This window comes from Lutra lutra, chromosome 3 (assembly GCF_902655055.1).
Source record: "Lutra lutra chromosome 3, mLutLut1.2, whole genome shotgun sequence".
In the NCBI taxonomy this organism is placed as follows: domain Eukaryota; kingdom Metazoa; phylum Chordata; class Mammalia; order Carnivora; family Mustelidae; genus Lutra; species Lutra lutra.
The window spans coordinates 75,138,462-75,153,388 of record NC_062280.1 but is presented as its reverse complement, the minus strand read 5'-3'; the positions used below and the strand labels follow the sequence as shown (position 1 = coordinate 75,153,388).

At 35.5% G+C, this 14,927-nt stretch overlaps 1 protein-coding gene across 1 annotated transcript in view; it reads left to right on the top strand.

The window, feature by feature from the left end:
- The window catches only part of TTN (titin), a 274,867-nt gene that overhangs the window by 122,606 nt on the left and 137,334 nt on the right, over positions 1-14,927 (top strand). Inside the window, 26 exon segments of the mRNA XM_047722299.1 lie at positions 103-186; positions 440-523; positions 753-836; positions 1,565-1,645; positions 1,936-2,151; positions 3,690-3,767; positions 3,975-4,049; positions 4,262-4,354; positions 5,117-5,194; positions 5,391-5,546; positions 5,761-5,844; positions 6,014-6,091; positions 6,567-6,650; positions 6,907-6,990; positions 7,199-7,273; positions 7,482-7,760; positions 8,092-8,175; positions 9,256-9,330; positions 9,497-9,580; positions 10,112-10,186; positions 10,837-10,929; positions 11,495-11,572; positions 12,675-12,743; positions 13,042-13,125; positions 13,283-13,576; positions 14,433-14,513. Of these exon segments, the coding sequence (XP_047578255.1) occupies positions 103-186; positions 440-523; positions 753-836; positions 1,565-1,645; positions 1,936-2,151; positions 3,690-3,767; positions 3,975-4,049; positions 4,262-4,354; positions 5,117-5,194; positions 5,391-5,546; positions 5,761-5,844; positions 6,014-6,091; positions 6,567-6,650; positions 6,907-6,990; positions 7,199-7,273; positions 7,482-7,760; positions 8,092-8,175; positions 9,256-9,330; positions 9,497-9,580; positions 10,112-10,186; positions 10,837-10,929; positions 11,495-11,572; positions 12,675-12,743; positions 13,042-13,125; positions 13,283-13,576; positions 14,433-14,513 (2,730 nt within the window).

Sequence of the window (14,927 nt, the reverse complement as noted above, 5' to 3'; positions counted from 1 at the left end):
GTCCATTCTTCAAATTTTTAAAAACTTTAATAAGAAAATAGTGTCTGTGTTTAATGTTTTTTCATCTTGTATGCTTGACCGTGTTGCTTGATATCTTTTAAGTGCCGGAAGAGCCAAAGAAGCCAGTTCCAGAAAAAAAGGTTGCTCTAAAAGTGGCTAAGAAAGAAGAACCTCCTCCCACCAAAGGTAAATGAAATCCTCCCCCACAAAAACCAGGAACAGGTCTTGTCTTTCATCCTCTCACTGCTGTCCTTGGGTCACACCTTTGTTGTATTACTGCCTTATCTATGGATGGAGTATTACTTGTTGTGAAGTTTATTTGTGTGTATTTTGTGAATTGCTGTAGTCTGAAATCACAGTCCTTTCTGGCCAATTACCACTCCCCGCCCAAATACACTTAAAATAACTTAATTCCCTAATCCTAAAATTATCTTTCAAGTGACTGAGAGGCACATGCAAATTACCCAAGAAGAAAAAGTACACGTTGCTGTAACTAAAAAAGAGGAGCCTCCAAGAGCAAGAGGTACATGTGACCTTTCAATACACAGACTATTGTACTTACCCTCTTCTCTTTACCAAATGCACTCGTTATGGGTGTTTGTTGTTGTTGTCGTTGTTGTTATAGTTGGGTTTTTTTTTTATGTTTTAAATAATGAAAATGTCAAGTCTTTTATGTTTGGGTTACTATTAGAAGACTGCCTTTTGTGGTCTGAGTGAGGGGTAAATCCTTAAAGTGAAATCTATCTTTAAAGTGCCCGAGGAACCCAAGAGAGCTGTTCCAGAAGAAAAAATTCCAAAACTCAGACCTAAGAGAGAGGAGGAACCACCAGCAAAAGGTATACTAACTTTTTCAAAAATCAAAATGAGCATGTAGGTATTGAAACTAGTCTAGTGGAATTGGGATCCTTGGAGAAAATAATTTAAATACATTTTAAAATAAGTCATATGCATGTGCAATATCATATCAATCCAAAGCTTAACATTTCAGATACCAGAAAGTACTCTCTCTTCTTTTCACAAAATTGTGAAGCTCCCCCAAATGTGTACTTTCCCTTAAAATGTACTTGTTTTCTAATATGTTATTGTCTGTATACTAAACTCATCTGCCCAAAGGATTGTTTTGTGTGGCAATCTTTGATAAAATTAAAATTTTTTTAACTTCTGAGTTTTCTACATTGTGCCAGTGGAGCTTCTTGAAACTACTTGAGAATTCAGATGAAGACCCTGTTTATGGGACTCAAATTTCTGTCCAATGCTTATTTGATAGTCTCTGTTGCTACTGTCTTGTTGTCTTTTTGAACTCTCTTATAAATACTACTTGATCTTCCTAAAAACTTATTCAATACCTTTGAAGCCTTAAGCAGGTTAGAAACAAGTATTCTTCTGTATGTTAGACAGTGTTTATTTCCAAGTCTGTTGCTTTTTCTTGCCACGTAAATGAGAAGTGTGAATGACGGGCATGGTGATGGTTGTCTTTGTCTGTGGATTGTTCGTACACAGTATCTCTTAACATGTATATATTCAAGATCTCCTAATTCACTTTTAATAATTACTCTTTTTAAAGTCACTGAATTCAGAAAAAGAGCTGTTAAAGAAGAAAAGGTATCCATTGAAGTTCCAAAAAGAGAAGCTCCTCCCGTGAAAGGTATGTTCTGCTTTCACCAAGTATTACACTGAAGCATGAAACTACATAGCCCTTTGCCTGCTACTTCCCACCCTTTATTGGCTTATTGTTGATTAAAGGCAGGAAATATAACATTTGAAATCATAAATAGCAAATGTACACTCTGTCATACCTTGACCAGGAAAAGACATTCAGGTTCTCCCATAACCAGTGCATGAATCCATCACATATGAATGAAATCAACGTGCATGGTCACCATCACCCCTAAATGAGCTTCAAGTAAAAGCTGCCTGTTGTCAATATTATTCTAGAAGTAACCGTAACTGAAGAGAAGGAATGGTCTTACACCCGGGAAGAAGAAATCGTTTCAGTAGAACGGGAAGAGGAGTATGACGAGTATGAGGAGTATGATTATAAAGAATTTGAGGAGTATGAACCAACAGAAGAGTATGATCAATATGAAGAATATGAGGAACGTGAGTTTGAACATTATGAAGAGTATAAAGAGCGTGAGGAGTATGTCACAGGTATGAGCAAGACTGCAAACCGGATAACACCTTAATTACACACAGATTCCCTCAGAGCAAGACAAACATTTGGGTGCCCAAAGAAATTTGCAAAGAACTTTATTTCATTTGACAAATTCAGAATTTTTTTTCTTACATAACTTCTAGAAAAAAAAACCCTCTATAAATCTTAAGGTTATCATTAGACTTACTGTTAGACTTTGGGAATTATCTATTTCCTCCCTCATTTTTGCTCAGACACAAAATAGCAAACTTTGCCCAGAGTTTGCTCTTCTTTCTCAAAAAGGTGACGAGTTTCTCTGCAAGTGCCTGTGATCATTCCAATACATGGAATGTCTGAAAATCTCTTTTTCTAAAGTTTGTTATTATCAAGCATGATAGAAAAATACACTCTCTCCGGGTTCCCATCTTGAAAACCTGACAAAGACTGCTTCCAAAGTAAAGACAAACATGAAGGCTAACACGAACAGTTGTGTTCTGTCTAATGATAATCAAATTTGTAGGTGTACAATTTGGCTCCATGCAATTCCTTTATTTAGTCAATAAGTTGCTACTGGAATTTTGAAATTAAGCAATGTTATTTCACTTAGCCAGTTTCTGACATTTCATAGCTTCACTTTGAGAACACTCTATGTGATTTTACATGTAGTATTAAAAACCAATATTACATACAAGGAATAACACAGAGGACCATAGGGTAAGGGAGGGAAAACTGAATGGGAAGAAATCAGAGAGGGAGACAAATCATGAGAGACTCTGGACTCCAGGAAACAAACTGAGGGTTTCAGAGGGGAGGAGGTTGGGGGATGAGATAACCAGGTGATGGGTATTAAGGAGGGCATGTATTGCATGGAGCACTGGCTGTTAACACAATAATGAATCATTGAAAGCACATCAAAAACTAAATATACTGGCCAATTGAACACAATAATTAAAAAAATAAATAAAATGGGGTGCCTGGGTGGCTCAGTCAGTTAAGCATCTGCCTTTGGCTCATGTCATGATGCCAGGGTCCTGGGATGGAGCCCTGTGTTGGGCTCTCTACTTAGTGGAGAGCTTGCTTCTCCCTCTCCCTCTGCCTGCTGCTCTGCCTACTTGTGCTTGCTCTCTATCTCTCTGTCAAATAAATAAATAAAAATCTTTAAAAAAATAAATATATAAAGAAAGAAAGACACCCCCCCACCAAAAAAACCCCTAATGATGTACTATATGTTGGGTAATTGAACATAATAAATAAATAAATAAAACTCAATATTATATAGAAAGAAGTTTTAACCATGATTTTTTCTACCCGAAGTGAAATGAGACTGTTAATATGGAGAAGAGAATTACAATGACCTAATTGAAGCAAAAAGGCAGCAGGAGAGGATACTGTCAGCTTGTTTAGGGCTTTTAGACCTTATTCTACTTGGACCTGTGATTCTCAATCACTTCTAGAGGCTATGGCTACACTGTAGATAAAAGATAAATAAAGAAATAGAATTTGTTATTATGTTCCAAAGTCTGACATTATATACCCTGTATGTACTTTTTTAAAGAACCCAAGAAGCCTCTCCCAGTAAAACCTGTCCAAGAAGAACCGGTTCCCACAAAGCCAAAGGCCCCACCAACTAAAGGTAGAGTGAGCAAGACATTATGAGTCCAAGAGACCCGTGTCCCTACATGTCTGTCATACTATAAACACATGTTGAAGTGGCAGCGCACAAATTGTGTGTGTGTTTGGGATGTTGTGTTGTACATCGTATTTCTTAACGTTTTGTTCTTACTACTCTTGAGACATCTGGCTCAGGTTTTTAAAATCTGTTAATCTTGATATTTTAAAGTGCTGAAGAAAGTAGTCCCTGAAGAAAAAGTCCCAGTGCCCATTACCAAGAAACTCAAACCTCCACCACCCAAAGGTACATTGCAGAGTGATAATTACGAGAAACATCTTTGTTGCTCATGTTCTATAACATGTCTTTCTACCTTGTCTGCTGTTTTTTGTTTTTCCTGAATATATTGTGGTCCCGATTCTTATATTTCACAGGGGGGTTTTTTCTGTGTGTATTTTTATGTGTATGGTATTTGTGTGATTGGTTTTAATGCTCTTTAATAATTAATATCTTTAAAGTGCCTGAAGAAGCAAAGAAACTTGTTGAGGAAAAAATACACATTTCAATTACCAAACGTGAAAAAGAGCAGGTGGCTGAGCCCGCTGTTAAAGGTATAATCATTTCCTTCCAAAATCATGGTCTTTTACAATACCTCTTTTAAAATTAACGTAGCTATGTTTGCTTTGTTTTGTTGTTACATATGTCTTTGAAGTTAGTCATTAGAATTTGTTGGGCATAAAAATCTGTCAACATAAGATAAAAAGGTAATGCTACCTTCAAAAGAAAAAGTTATTTTTGAAATATATCCATAGCCTATTACACAACAGCTGTGGCTACAATATAGATAAAATAGAATGCTTGGATTTAAAACTGGTGAACATTTGGTACATTCCTGACTTATCTAAATTCATGTAATGATATAACAATGTTGACCCCAGTTCAACAACTGTTTATGCATTCTGAAGTTATTTTGAAGGTTACAAAAAAAAAAAAAAAAAAAAAACCTTTGTCATTTTTGTTTTCTAACTATGAAGTAACTTCTCTGCCCTTTCAGAAGGTATACTTATCCAGAAGGAAATTTAACTTTCAGTAAAGGATATTTCCTACAAGTAGAGATACCGGAACACTAAACATTATTTCATGTTTGGGTTCTGCTACTTCAAACTTATTTGTGTATATCTGCATATATTTATCCCGGTGAGATTCAGAATCATTTTTCAGGGAACATATAAAATTTTTTATGAATGAGCAGTTGTGTATCTATCATATGAGAGGCACTTGCAAAATTATTCTATCTGCTCAAACTGACAAAGCAACCATTGCCTGGGTGGCCTGTTTCTGACAATAAAATATCCTTATACTTAAATTTCAAGTGCCTGTGAAGCCCAAGAGAGTTGTCACAGAAGAAAAAGTACTTGTTCCTAAAAAAGAAGTAACAGCACCTGTTAGAGGTACCTAATACCACTCTTTTTAATGTGCTTTTTGTCGTCTTTGCTGTAAAATTCATGTGCAGCTCTATGTGTGAAGTTCTTCTCTGGGAAAGATAAACCCTATTCTTTCTTCTGTTACAAATGGCTGTGTTCCTACTGTGTCTTAATTTCATTGAGTCATCGGTAAATGTCAAACCTAAAGATAATCTCTTTAAAGTGCCAGTACCAAAAAGACGAGAGCAAGAAGAGATTGTCTTCGAAGAGGAAGTTGTAACTCAAGTAGAAGAGTATTTTGAAGAAGAAGAAGAGTACATTCATGAAGAAGAGGAACTCATAACTGAAGAAGAAGTCGTACCAGTGATACCAGTCAAAGGTAGATTATATCTCCTACAAAGAGATACATTGCGGCATCTTTAGAATCTGGGTGTCTAATTTAGTCAGATTCTGGGGTTTATTAGCACCAATAGCCAATTCTGCTTATTTTAGAAACACACACTTTTGATGCTGAAATATGATTTCTGCTGTTGCCTTTCACATTTTCTATCTTGTATGCAACATTTCCAAAATTCTTAATAATATCTTTAAAGTGCCGGAAATACCCAAGAAACCTGTACCAGAAGAGAAGAAACCTGTTCCTGTTCCCAAAAAGAAGGAAGCCCCACCAGCAAAAGGTATATTCACCATTCATAATGTAGGCCTTAATCTGCATAGAAATCATTCACTATCTTCTGAGTTCACAACCTTGTGTGTTGCTCTCTGTTGTTAGAGATGTTAATTGTGCTTTATACAGATGTGTTGTTACCACTAGTTAGAACTTACCAATAAACAATATCTTTAAAGTGCCTGAGATTCCTAAGAAGCCAGAGGAGAAAGTTCCTGTACCCATTCCTAAAAAAGAGAAGCCTCCACCAGCTAAAGGTACATCTCTTTATAATCCATCAGTGGGATAATGTGATAATTTACTCATGTAGTAGAACTTGACAACCCCTATCTTTTCTTTCCCCATGGCAATATTAACAAAACAAGGACCACCCAACTGGTTCTAGGAAGAGTTTACCATGTATTCATCTCTGATTTTTACCATCAAAGCATGCTGACGCTTAGCGCTTGGCTCTTACTCTTCAGTAGAATGTTCTTAAAATTCTTATTATAATACCAAAATGGGCAAAATCACCATTTGCTAGGCATTGTGTCTTGTCTCTATCACCAGTCTATGTTTTCTCAGTGTTCTCTATTTAAATTTGTGTGCATCTCCTGGCCTTTGTTTTGTGGCTATTATTCTTATCATTCTTAAAGGGTAAAATTGTATGATGCTTCAGTAAAGTCCTAAAATTGCTGGATTCTTATCAATGGGTGGAAAATTTGACACTAATCCTACTTGATATCTTTAAAGTTCCTGAAGTGCCCAAGAAGCCAGTACCAGAGGAGAAAGTACCAGTACCAGTTCCTAAAAAGGTGGAAGCTCCACCTGCCAAAGGTACATGAACTCGCCAACACTTTTTTAATTCACATTTGCATACAAGTAAAAATTAACTGGTTCAATTCCGTGCTCTCTGGGGATGGAACTCTTTAATATCGCTTTATGGAAAAAAAAAGATTCTATTTTAAAGATAAAAACCTCCTTGAAATACCTTTGTCATACTTTTATTACTATCTCTTCATCTTTTTGAGACTGAGCTTAACCTCCAAATTTTACATTGTATAACATTTTTTTCTAAAAAATTTCTTTAAAGTGCCAGAAGTGCCCAAGAAGCCTGTGCCTGAGAAGAAGGTGCCAGTTCCTGTTCCTAAGAAGGTAGAGGCTCCACCTGTAAAAGGTACATCATTTCATCATTCATGTACATGGGGGGGGCTTTCATTTTTATATATTCACATGCAAATCCCCCCATAACATTACAAGTTTAAAAATTGGCCTTATTATATACATATTTAGTGATTTGGTAAATATTTAGTGATTATTTTCATATATATTGCTCTAAGACATATAAAAGAACACATATTTAAAGATCAATAATATTTTTAAAGTGCCAGAGGTACCCAAGAAGATCATCCCAGAAGAAAAGCCAACACCTATTCTGAAAAAAGCTCCACCACCCAAAGGTACATTAATCTCTAACAGAACCAGGGCAGAAAGGGAAACTAATGGTCTTATTTGGCCTTGCTAATTACTATTAATGCTTCATGACCTTGAATCTGATGACAGTTGATGCCTCTATGATCACAGAATACTTGTTTTTCATGTTGTCCCATTGTCATGAATAGTATACATAAAAGTGACACTTGTACGATTGAATAAATATCTTTAAAGTGCCAAAGAAACACGAGCCAGTTCCAGTTCCTGTAGCTCTACTTCGGGAAGAAGAAGTTCCATTTGAAGAGGAAGTTTTCCCTGAAGAGGAAGTTTACCCTGAGGAAGAAGAAGTTCCTCAAGAGGAAGAAGAAGTTGCTCCGGAGGAAGAAGAAGTTCCTCTTGAGGAAGAAGAAGTTCCTCCTGAGGAGGAAGAATTTATACCTGAGGAAGAAGTCCAACCCGAAGAAGAGGAAGTACTTCCAGAAATTAAACCTAAGGTGCCAGTACCTGCACAAGGTATAGCAACTCTTCTTGGAGTCATCGAGGTCTCTTTTGTGTTGAATTCTGCCTTTTCATCTTTTTTTATTCATCTCCAGTTTTATCTGTGTAATACTTCACTCTTTATGTTGTCTATCTACTAAATCTGAGAAAGCATTCCAGACACATGTGCCTTTATTATTGTGTCTGTCACATGTGTCTGTCTCTTGAAAATGATTTGGGTGTCTTCAAATTTCATAATATGAACTGTTATTTATTTGTTTGTGGTCTTATTTTCACTTGTCTTTTTGTTTTATATATATAGTACTGTGCATGTGATTTTTAATGTCTTAAAATGAATGTTTTTAAGTGCCTGAAGTGCCAAAGAAACCTGTACCTCAGAAGAAAGTCCCTGTTCCTGCTCCTAAAAAAGTGGAACCTCCACCACCCAAAGGTATACCTCCCCAAACTGAATATGCATTCTTCATCCATAGCTTCACCAGGAAAATTATGGTGGAACTGGGGTTTAGGAAAAGTTATATTTAGAAAACAGACAGTCACATTTTTCTTAAAATGTTCAGGAACACTGATATCCACTTTTCATTGGATGCAAAGCAGTATTCAAGAACAAAGATAAAAGGAAGTATTATCTGTTTATCAAATTGCCACAGAATTCTACCTAGTGACCTGTCATTTTAGTAAACTTCATAATTTTCGTATAGCTATTCTGCAGAGCTAAATTATCTCCACAAAAAGAAACCTGAAAAATATAATGAATAAATTTTCCTAAATTTCATCCTTCAACTATTTATATGAAGTGCTTTTATAACACCAGGATGAAAAGAAAAAATGATGGGAGTGTTTATCAAAACACTGAGTAATAGCTTATGCCTTCTGATACATACATACAAATGGCAGCCCAGCAGGTTTTGATTTTAGCCTTAGCTTTATTCCTTGCTGTATCATTCTGAGCAAGTCTTTTAACCAATCTGAGCCTCAGGTTTTTCTCCTATAAAATGGGGAGACTAATAGCGGTCCTTGTGGGCTCATATTATTATGAGGATAAAATAAAGTAAAGTATGTGGAAGTGCTCTATCACTGAATGAATTATGCAGATCAGTTCATAGTATAGGATGAAGTCTACATATCTGTAACTATTTTCTGCCAAATGTGATGGCATAATAAGCATAGTGCCTCCACCAGGTTAAATAGTCATATAATCAATATAGTAATATAATCAATCAGTCCTTTATTAAACTTCAAGGATTCAGAAATATTTTATAGATAATGATTTAATAAATTACTGCTGACATTTAAATGGATGAAATGACAGCATCTGTCCTCTGATATTCAAGTAGGTTGCTGATCCCTCACTCTATAAAACCTATTTCTGTCATAACACTGGGCTCCCGACATGCCCTATGTCTCTATCTTGAGCAACTCTTGCATGTGGTCTTTCTGTGTGTGAACTTCTTGTGCTCTCTCTTTTTTATTCCTCACAATAAACTCTTATCATGAAATGATGTCTTTAAAGTGCCTGAGGCTAAGAAGAAAGTACCAGAGAAGAAAGTGGTCATTCCTAAGAAAGAGGAGGCTCCTCCTGCCAAAGGTACTACCATTCCCAAGACAATTAGACACCGCCATTTCTTTCTCTCACCTGTGAGAGTCAAAGTGTCCTCTTTCAGTATTTGTTAGTATAACTTGTATTATTGCTATGTCTATGTCTCCATGTTTGTGCAACTTAAACTATAAAAAATAAAATAATATCTTTAAAGTGCCTGTGGTGCTTAAGAAACCTGAACCAGAAAAGAAAGTGCCTCCTCCTGGTCTTAAGAAAGCAGTGGCTCCTCCTGCCAAAGGTATATCACCCAAAAAAGGATGTGTTTGCTGTACCGATGTTGAACTGCGATGCTGTCCACACAGATGTTCAACATAAACGTTTGTCTGCCTTGTATGGTCTGTCATTGCCATTCACCATTTGTGACTCTGAAGCACCCATGTTTGTGCTATGTCAGTTTTTCCACTTTGTGTGTTTTATGTTGATTCCATATGTATGTTATGTCTAAAAAATAAAAACACTCAACTAATACATCTTTAAAGAGCCCAAAGTAACTAAGAAGCCAGGCCCTGAAGTATGCTTTGCTCTTCCCACAAAACTAGAGGCTCCAGCGGTAAAAGGCAGAATATCTCTTTAAGGGGCTCTTAGTCTTAAATTACAAACTTCTTTATTTTTGTTTCATTAATTGATTCTGTGAAATCTCCATGTTTCGTCTTGTGCATGTGTATCTTGATATTTACTCCCTTGTGTTGAAAAGGGGGAAACTTGGTCTTTATGCACTCTTCATTGGTTCTTGCATTTTAAGTGCCTAAAACGATCAATATCTTTTAAGTTCCTGAGGTACCTAAAAAAGTAGAAGAAAGACGAATCATTCTCCCTGAAGAAGAGGAAGTTCCACCGGTTGAAGGTAGATGACTTTCTAAGAAAATAGATTTTCCAGATCATCATTGTCTTATCATTATCTAATACTAGAAGAAGGCAAATGCACATTTCACTTCAGAAAATAAAGATATTCAGACTCTAAAAGAAATCATTATTTACCTAATAGAAACTGGGCAGGCAAATTAAAATCAACTGACTTTCTTACATATTTAGCCAATTTGTCTGTCTCTCTGTTCATTTGTTTCATTTTAATGGCAGTCTTTGAAAGGAAATCCATTTTCTATGGGGAATTTTTCATCAAATGACTTGGTTGGTAATAGTGGGATAAACCTCCCCAAGAAATCCCAGTTAAGTCTGAGTAGTTGACACAGAAAATCTGATGTCTACCCCTAACTGAATATTTGCCTTCCAACAAGTCCACCTCCATTAAAAATAATAATAATAATAATTTCAACTAAATTCTCTGACATCTTTTCTAATTCTAAAATTCTGGGAAGGGCCTAAGATATTTTGAGGACTCAGTAGATTGTTTTCAAGAACTAGTGAGTTTGTACATGCATCAGAAAGGCTGAGCTATGAATTACCTATATTTAAGACAACCTCCATTTTCAGATACATCCTCCTAGTCTAATATTTAAAAGAAGTCTAATTTACAAAATAATAATCTTTTTAAAGTGTATGAGGAACCAGAAGAGCCTATTCCAGAAGAAGAGATCGCTGAAGAACCACCTAGCATAGAAGAAGTTGAGGAAGTGGCGCCACCTAGAGGTACAGCTGCTTTTAGGAGTTGGACATTTAAAATCTATGGTGGTCCAAATCTTTCTCAGAATAAGTCAAAGTCTGATATTTCTCAGTATACTTTTCTTACATCTTACTAATGACAAATTAATGATCAGTAAGTAATGGCACCTGAAGGACTCCACCCAGCTTTTCTACTGCATCTCTAATATAATTCTTGTATTATTGGCACTAGAAATTTTCCTAGCTAGGCCCTATTGTAACACTTTCTCCTAGTTTCTAGTTTTTAATTTCTATTCAGTATTAAAGTGGGGGGGAATCTATTTCTGTGTTGTTTACTTTTTAGAATAATTCTTAGCCTATCATTTGTGAAGACTGTGACAAGTTTTGTATAACTGATACTACATTTGCTAATAGGATTAAGAAGTAATAGCCTTCCACTTTTAGAGTCACTGCTGCAAATGTATTATTATCATTTAGGTTGCTAATATCTTTTAAAAATAAGTCAATGTTTTGTGTTATTTTTTTGTATCTATGGGTGCTGTTCTGTTCATTGCATGTCCTTTTTCAAAATGTCTATATAATATCTTTGAAGTGCCTGAAGTGGTTAAGAAAGCGGTACCTGAAGCTCCTACTCCTGTTCCTAAAAAAGTGGAGGCACCACCAGCTAAAGGTATAGCAAATCTCAATAATGTCTTTTTTTTTTAAATATTTATTTTATTTTTATTTGACAGAGAGAGAGAGAGAGAGAGATCACAAGTAGGCAGAGAGGCAGGCAGAGAGGAGGGGTGGGGGAAGCAGGCTCCCCGCTGAGCAGAGAGCTCGATGCGGGGCTCCATCCCAGGACCCCAAGATCAAGACCTGAGCTGAAGGCAGAGGCTTAACCCACTGAGCCACCCAGGCGTCCCTAATAATGTCTTTAAATTCCAGTTAACGTTCTTAAAAAAAAAAAAAAAAAAAAAAAAGAACAGAAACTTCTTTGATTGCTTTCTTAGAATCATTTAAGTAGCAAACTTTCATATCTTTAGTCTGTTTTGGAATCTTAAGTGATGATTATGTTACTGGATGGCTGTGTGTATATGAATTTTTCTGGATGCTTCTCATTCTAAACAGCTGAGACTTCTAATGTTAATGATCACATCTCTCTATGCTTATATACATAACAATAGACCCTTCTTCCCCACATTCCATTTATGAATTTTATTCCATTATATAGTGTTTTCCCATGTTATTATAATTACGTATACTATATTATAGGGGGAAAAAATCTGTTCTAATGCTTGGATGACAACTATTTTAAAGAACCTCATGTCCTTTCTAATATTTGGCCTAAGCATTTAAGGTTATTACAAAATGCCTTTGCTTCCTAGTTAGGTTACTACTTCAGGAGTGCTCTTAACAGATAAGCTATGCTCTCCCTATCATAGTTGGCATCCCCCAACCCCCATATAAAATAGTACTCAGTGGAAGAGGACACCTGTGTTAAGGCTTAAGTACTCTGTTATGGTAATCACTTCAAAACAATCTTCATCAAATTAAAAATACTAGAAGTAGGCCCAATATTGGTAATCCTTGCTATTTAAAAAGAATAGAACAGCATATGCCTTCATCTTATCTAGTTAGCACAAGTAAGTGAATTGGGAAAATATCTTTATTGTCTGTAAAGTGGTGTCCAGTAGAAGAATGACTTCTTACACTTTAATTATTATAAAGATGTTGTTTTATTTTCATTATTTAGTATTGTTAGCTAACTGAAATGCCTAATATCTTTAAAGTGCCAAAGAAGGTTCCTGAGGAAAAAATACCTGTTCCTGTTCAGAAAAAAGAGCCACCTCCAGCCAAAGGTACATATTCTGTTTTAAACCTGAATTTCCTGTTAATAGTTTTTCGTTAAGATTTTTATGTTTGGGTAAAAATCTTTTACTGGCTGGCTTGCTCAGTAGAGCATGTGACTATTGATCTCAGGGTCATGAGTTCAAACCCCACATTGGGTGTGGAGCCTACTTAAAAAATAAAAAATTTTTTAAAATTAAAGAAAATGGTTTTTATGTTTAATGTCTCTGTGTCTTGACTGTTTAGATGTCTTTGGTCTATGAAAACTTGCTCTTGATAGTCCTAAATATTAAAACTATATCTTTAAAGTGCCTGAAAAGAAAGTCCCAGAAAGGAAAATCGCAGAAAAGAAAGTCCCTGTGCCTAAAAAAGAAGCTGCTCCCCCAGCTAAAGGTATTTTTGGAAAGATCTTTTCTGTGTCTTCACATATTATTGCATGATGAAAGCCTTTTTTTTTTTTTCCAGTTGTTGTCATTCTGTATTTTGAATTTATATCTTCATTTCTTCTGTGTTTGAAAAAACAAATTTCTTAAAGTAGATGCTCTTTCAGGGAGGACCATCGTTGAAGAAAAAATATCAGTTGCCTTCCACAAAGAGGAGTTAGTAAGAGAGAGAACGGAATTAGAAGTAGTAGAAACACCAGTGGAAGTGCTTGAGGAAGAAGAGTTCCATGAAGTTCAAGAATATTTTGAAGAAGAAGAGTTCCATGAAGTAGAAGAATTCATCAAAGTAGAACGACCTAGAGTTGAAGAAGTACACAGGGCTGAAGAGGTCCATAGGGTAATAGAAGTTTTAGAGACAGAAGAAGTGGAAGTATACGAAAAACCCAAAGCTCCACCTAAAGGTATAGGTGAATTCTGTTGCTATGACAAATTGCTATACCTTGCTCTAACTCACTTTTTTTTTAAAGTGCATTTCATGCCCAGTTTGGAACACTAGAAACCCACTGTCTTTCCAAGTTAAACTCATGGAATGCTTTAAGCATGAGCTTCAGCTATTTGATACGAAGATTAATATGGAGTAGAGATTAACCTTACAGTGTATAATTTTAGCAGACAAGATAATGGTATTTGATACCTACTTATCTAAGGAGCTCACTTGTATGAATTTGTAGATTCTTTCTTGAACCCAGCTAAGAATGATTGTTACGTGATTGTTACGGGTACCAAAATATCTGACCAGTGTCATCAGTTGAGTGAAATAGAAGCTGCTCAGTTCACTGAGAAATTTACATGTTCAGGAAAAACAACCATTGCTTTGTTAACATGAGTCAGCTGTTCACAAACTGATCATTGCTTATCAAAAGCTTCTGCATTTTATGATATTTTCGTTAGAGAAATAACATTAAGGAAGCAAATGAAGCCTTGGTAACACTACCTGCTTTCTAGTTTTGTTTTGTGGGTTTTTTTTTTAGGATAAAGTATGATACATAAAATTCTCTTCAGTACCATTCCAGATCTTGCACAAATTAATATGTGTGTGATATAAAGGAATATGTATGTGTGCATGTGTGCTTACTCATAGTAAATCTACCATATAGATGAAATTTAGCAAAATCATGTCTCTCTTGGAAGTGTGATATAAATTCAAAAAATATAAGTAGAGAAAGCATTTATGAGCCCACACTGGACTAACTTTATTGGGAGTGCTCCTGATACTTCAAGAACTTATTCTAAATCAAAACACCAATATCTTTGAAGGGCCTGAAATATCTGAGAAAATCATCCCTCCAAAAAAACCACCTACTAAAGTTGTTCCTCGAAAAGAGCCACCAGCTAAAGGTATTTCATTAGTGAAAAACTACTTACCTTATTATATGTGCAGCAGCACCTTGATTGCATTAAATGTTTCTGTTCTTGATGTTTTTCTTCTGTGTTTTGTGTTTTTGGAATTTCTAAAACAAACTAATATCTTTAAAAGGGTTGAGGGGCCAAAGGAAGTTCTACCAAAAGAGAAAGTCAATATTGTCATACCCAAAGCAAATATCCTTATTAATCAAATAGTGCACCTAGGTTTCCTTCTTTGGTACTATTTGATTGTATATTCACTAACATGCTTATTGATAAATCCATGTTTTCCTATTAATTCTTAATTTTAATCACCTAGTAATAATAAATACATAGTGACTATGTGTTTAATGTCCCTGCTATGTTCATTTTGGGGAACCTCTTGAATTTTACAATAGAAATAAGAAA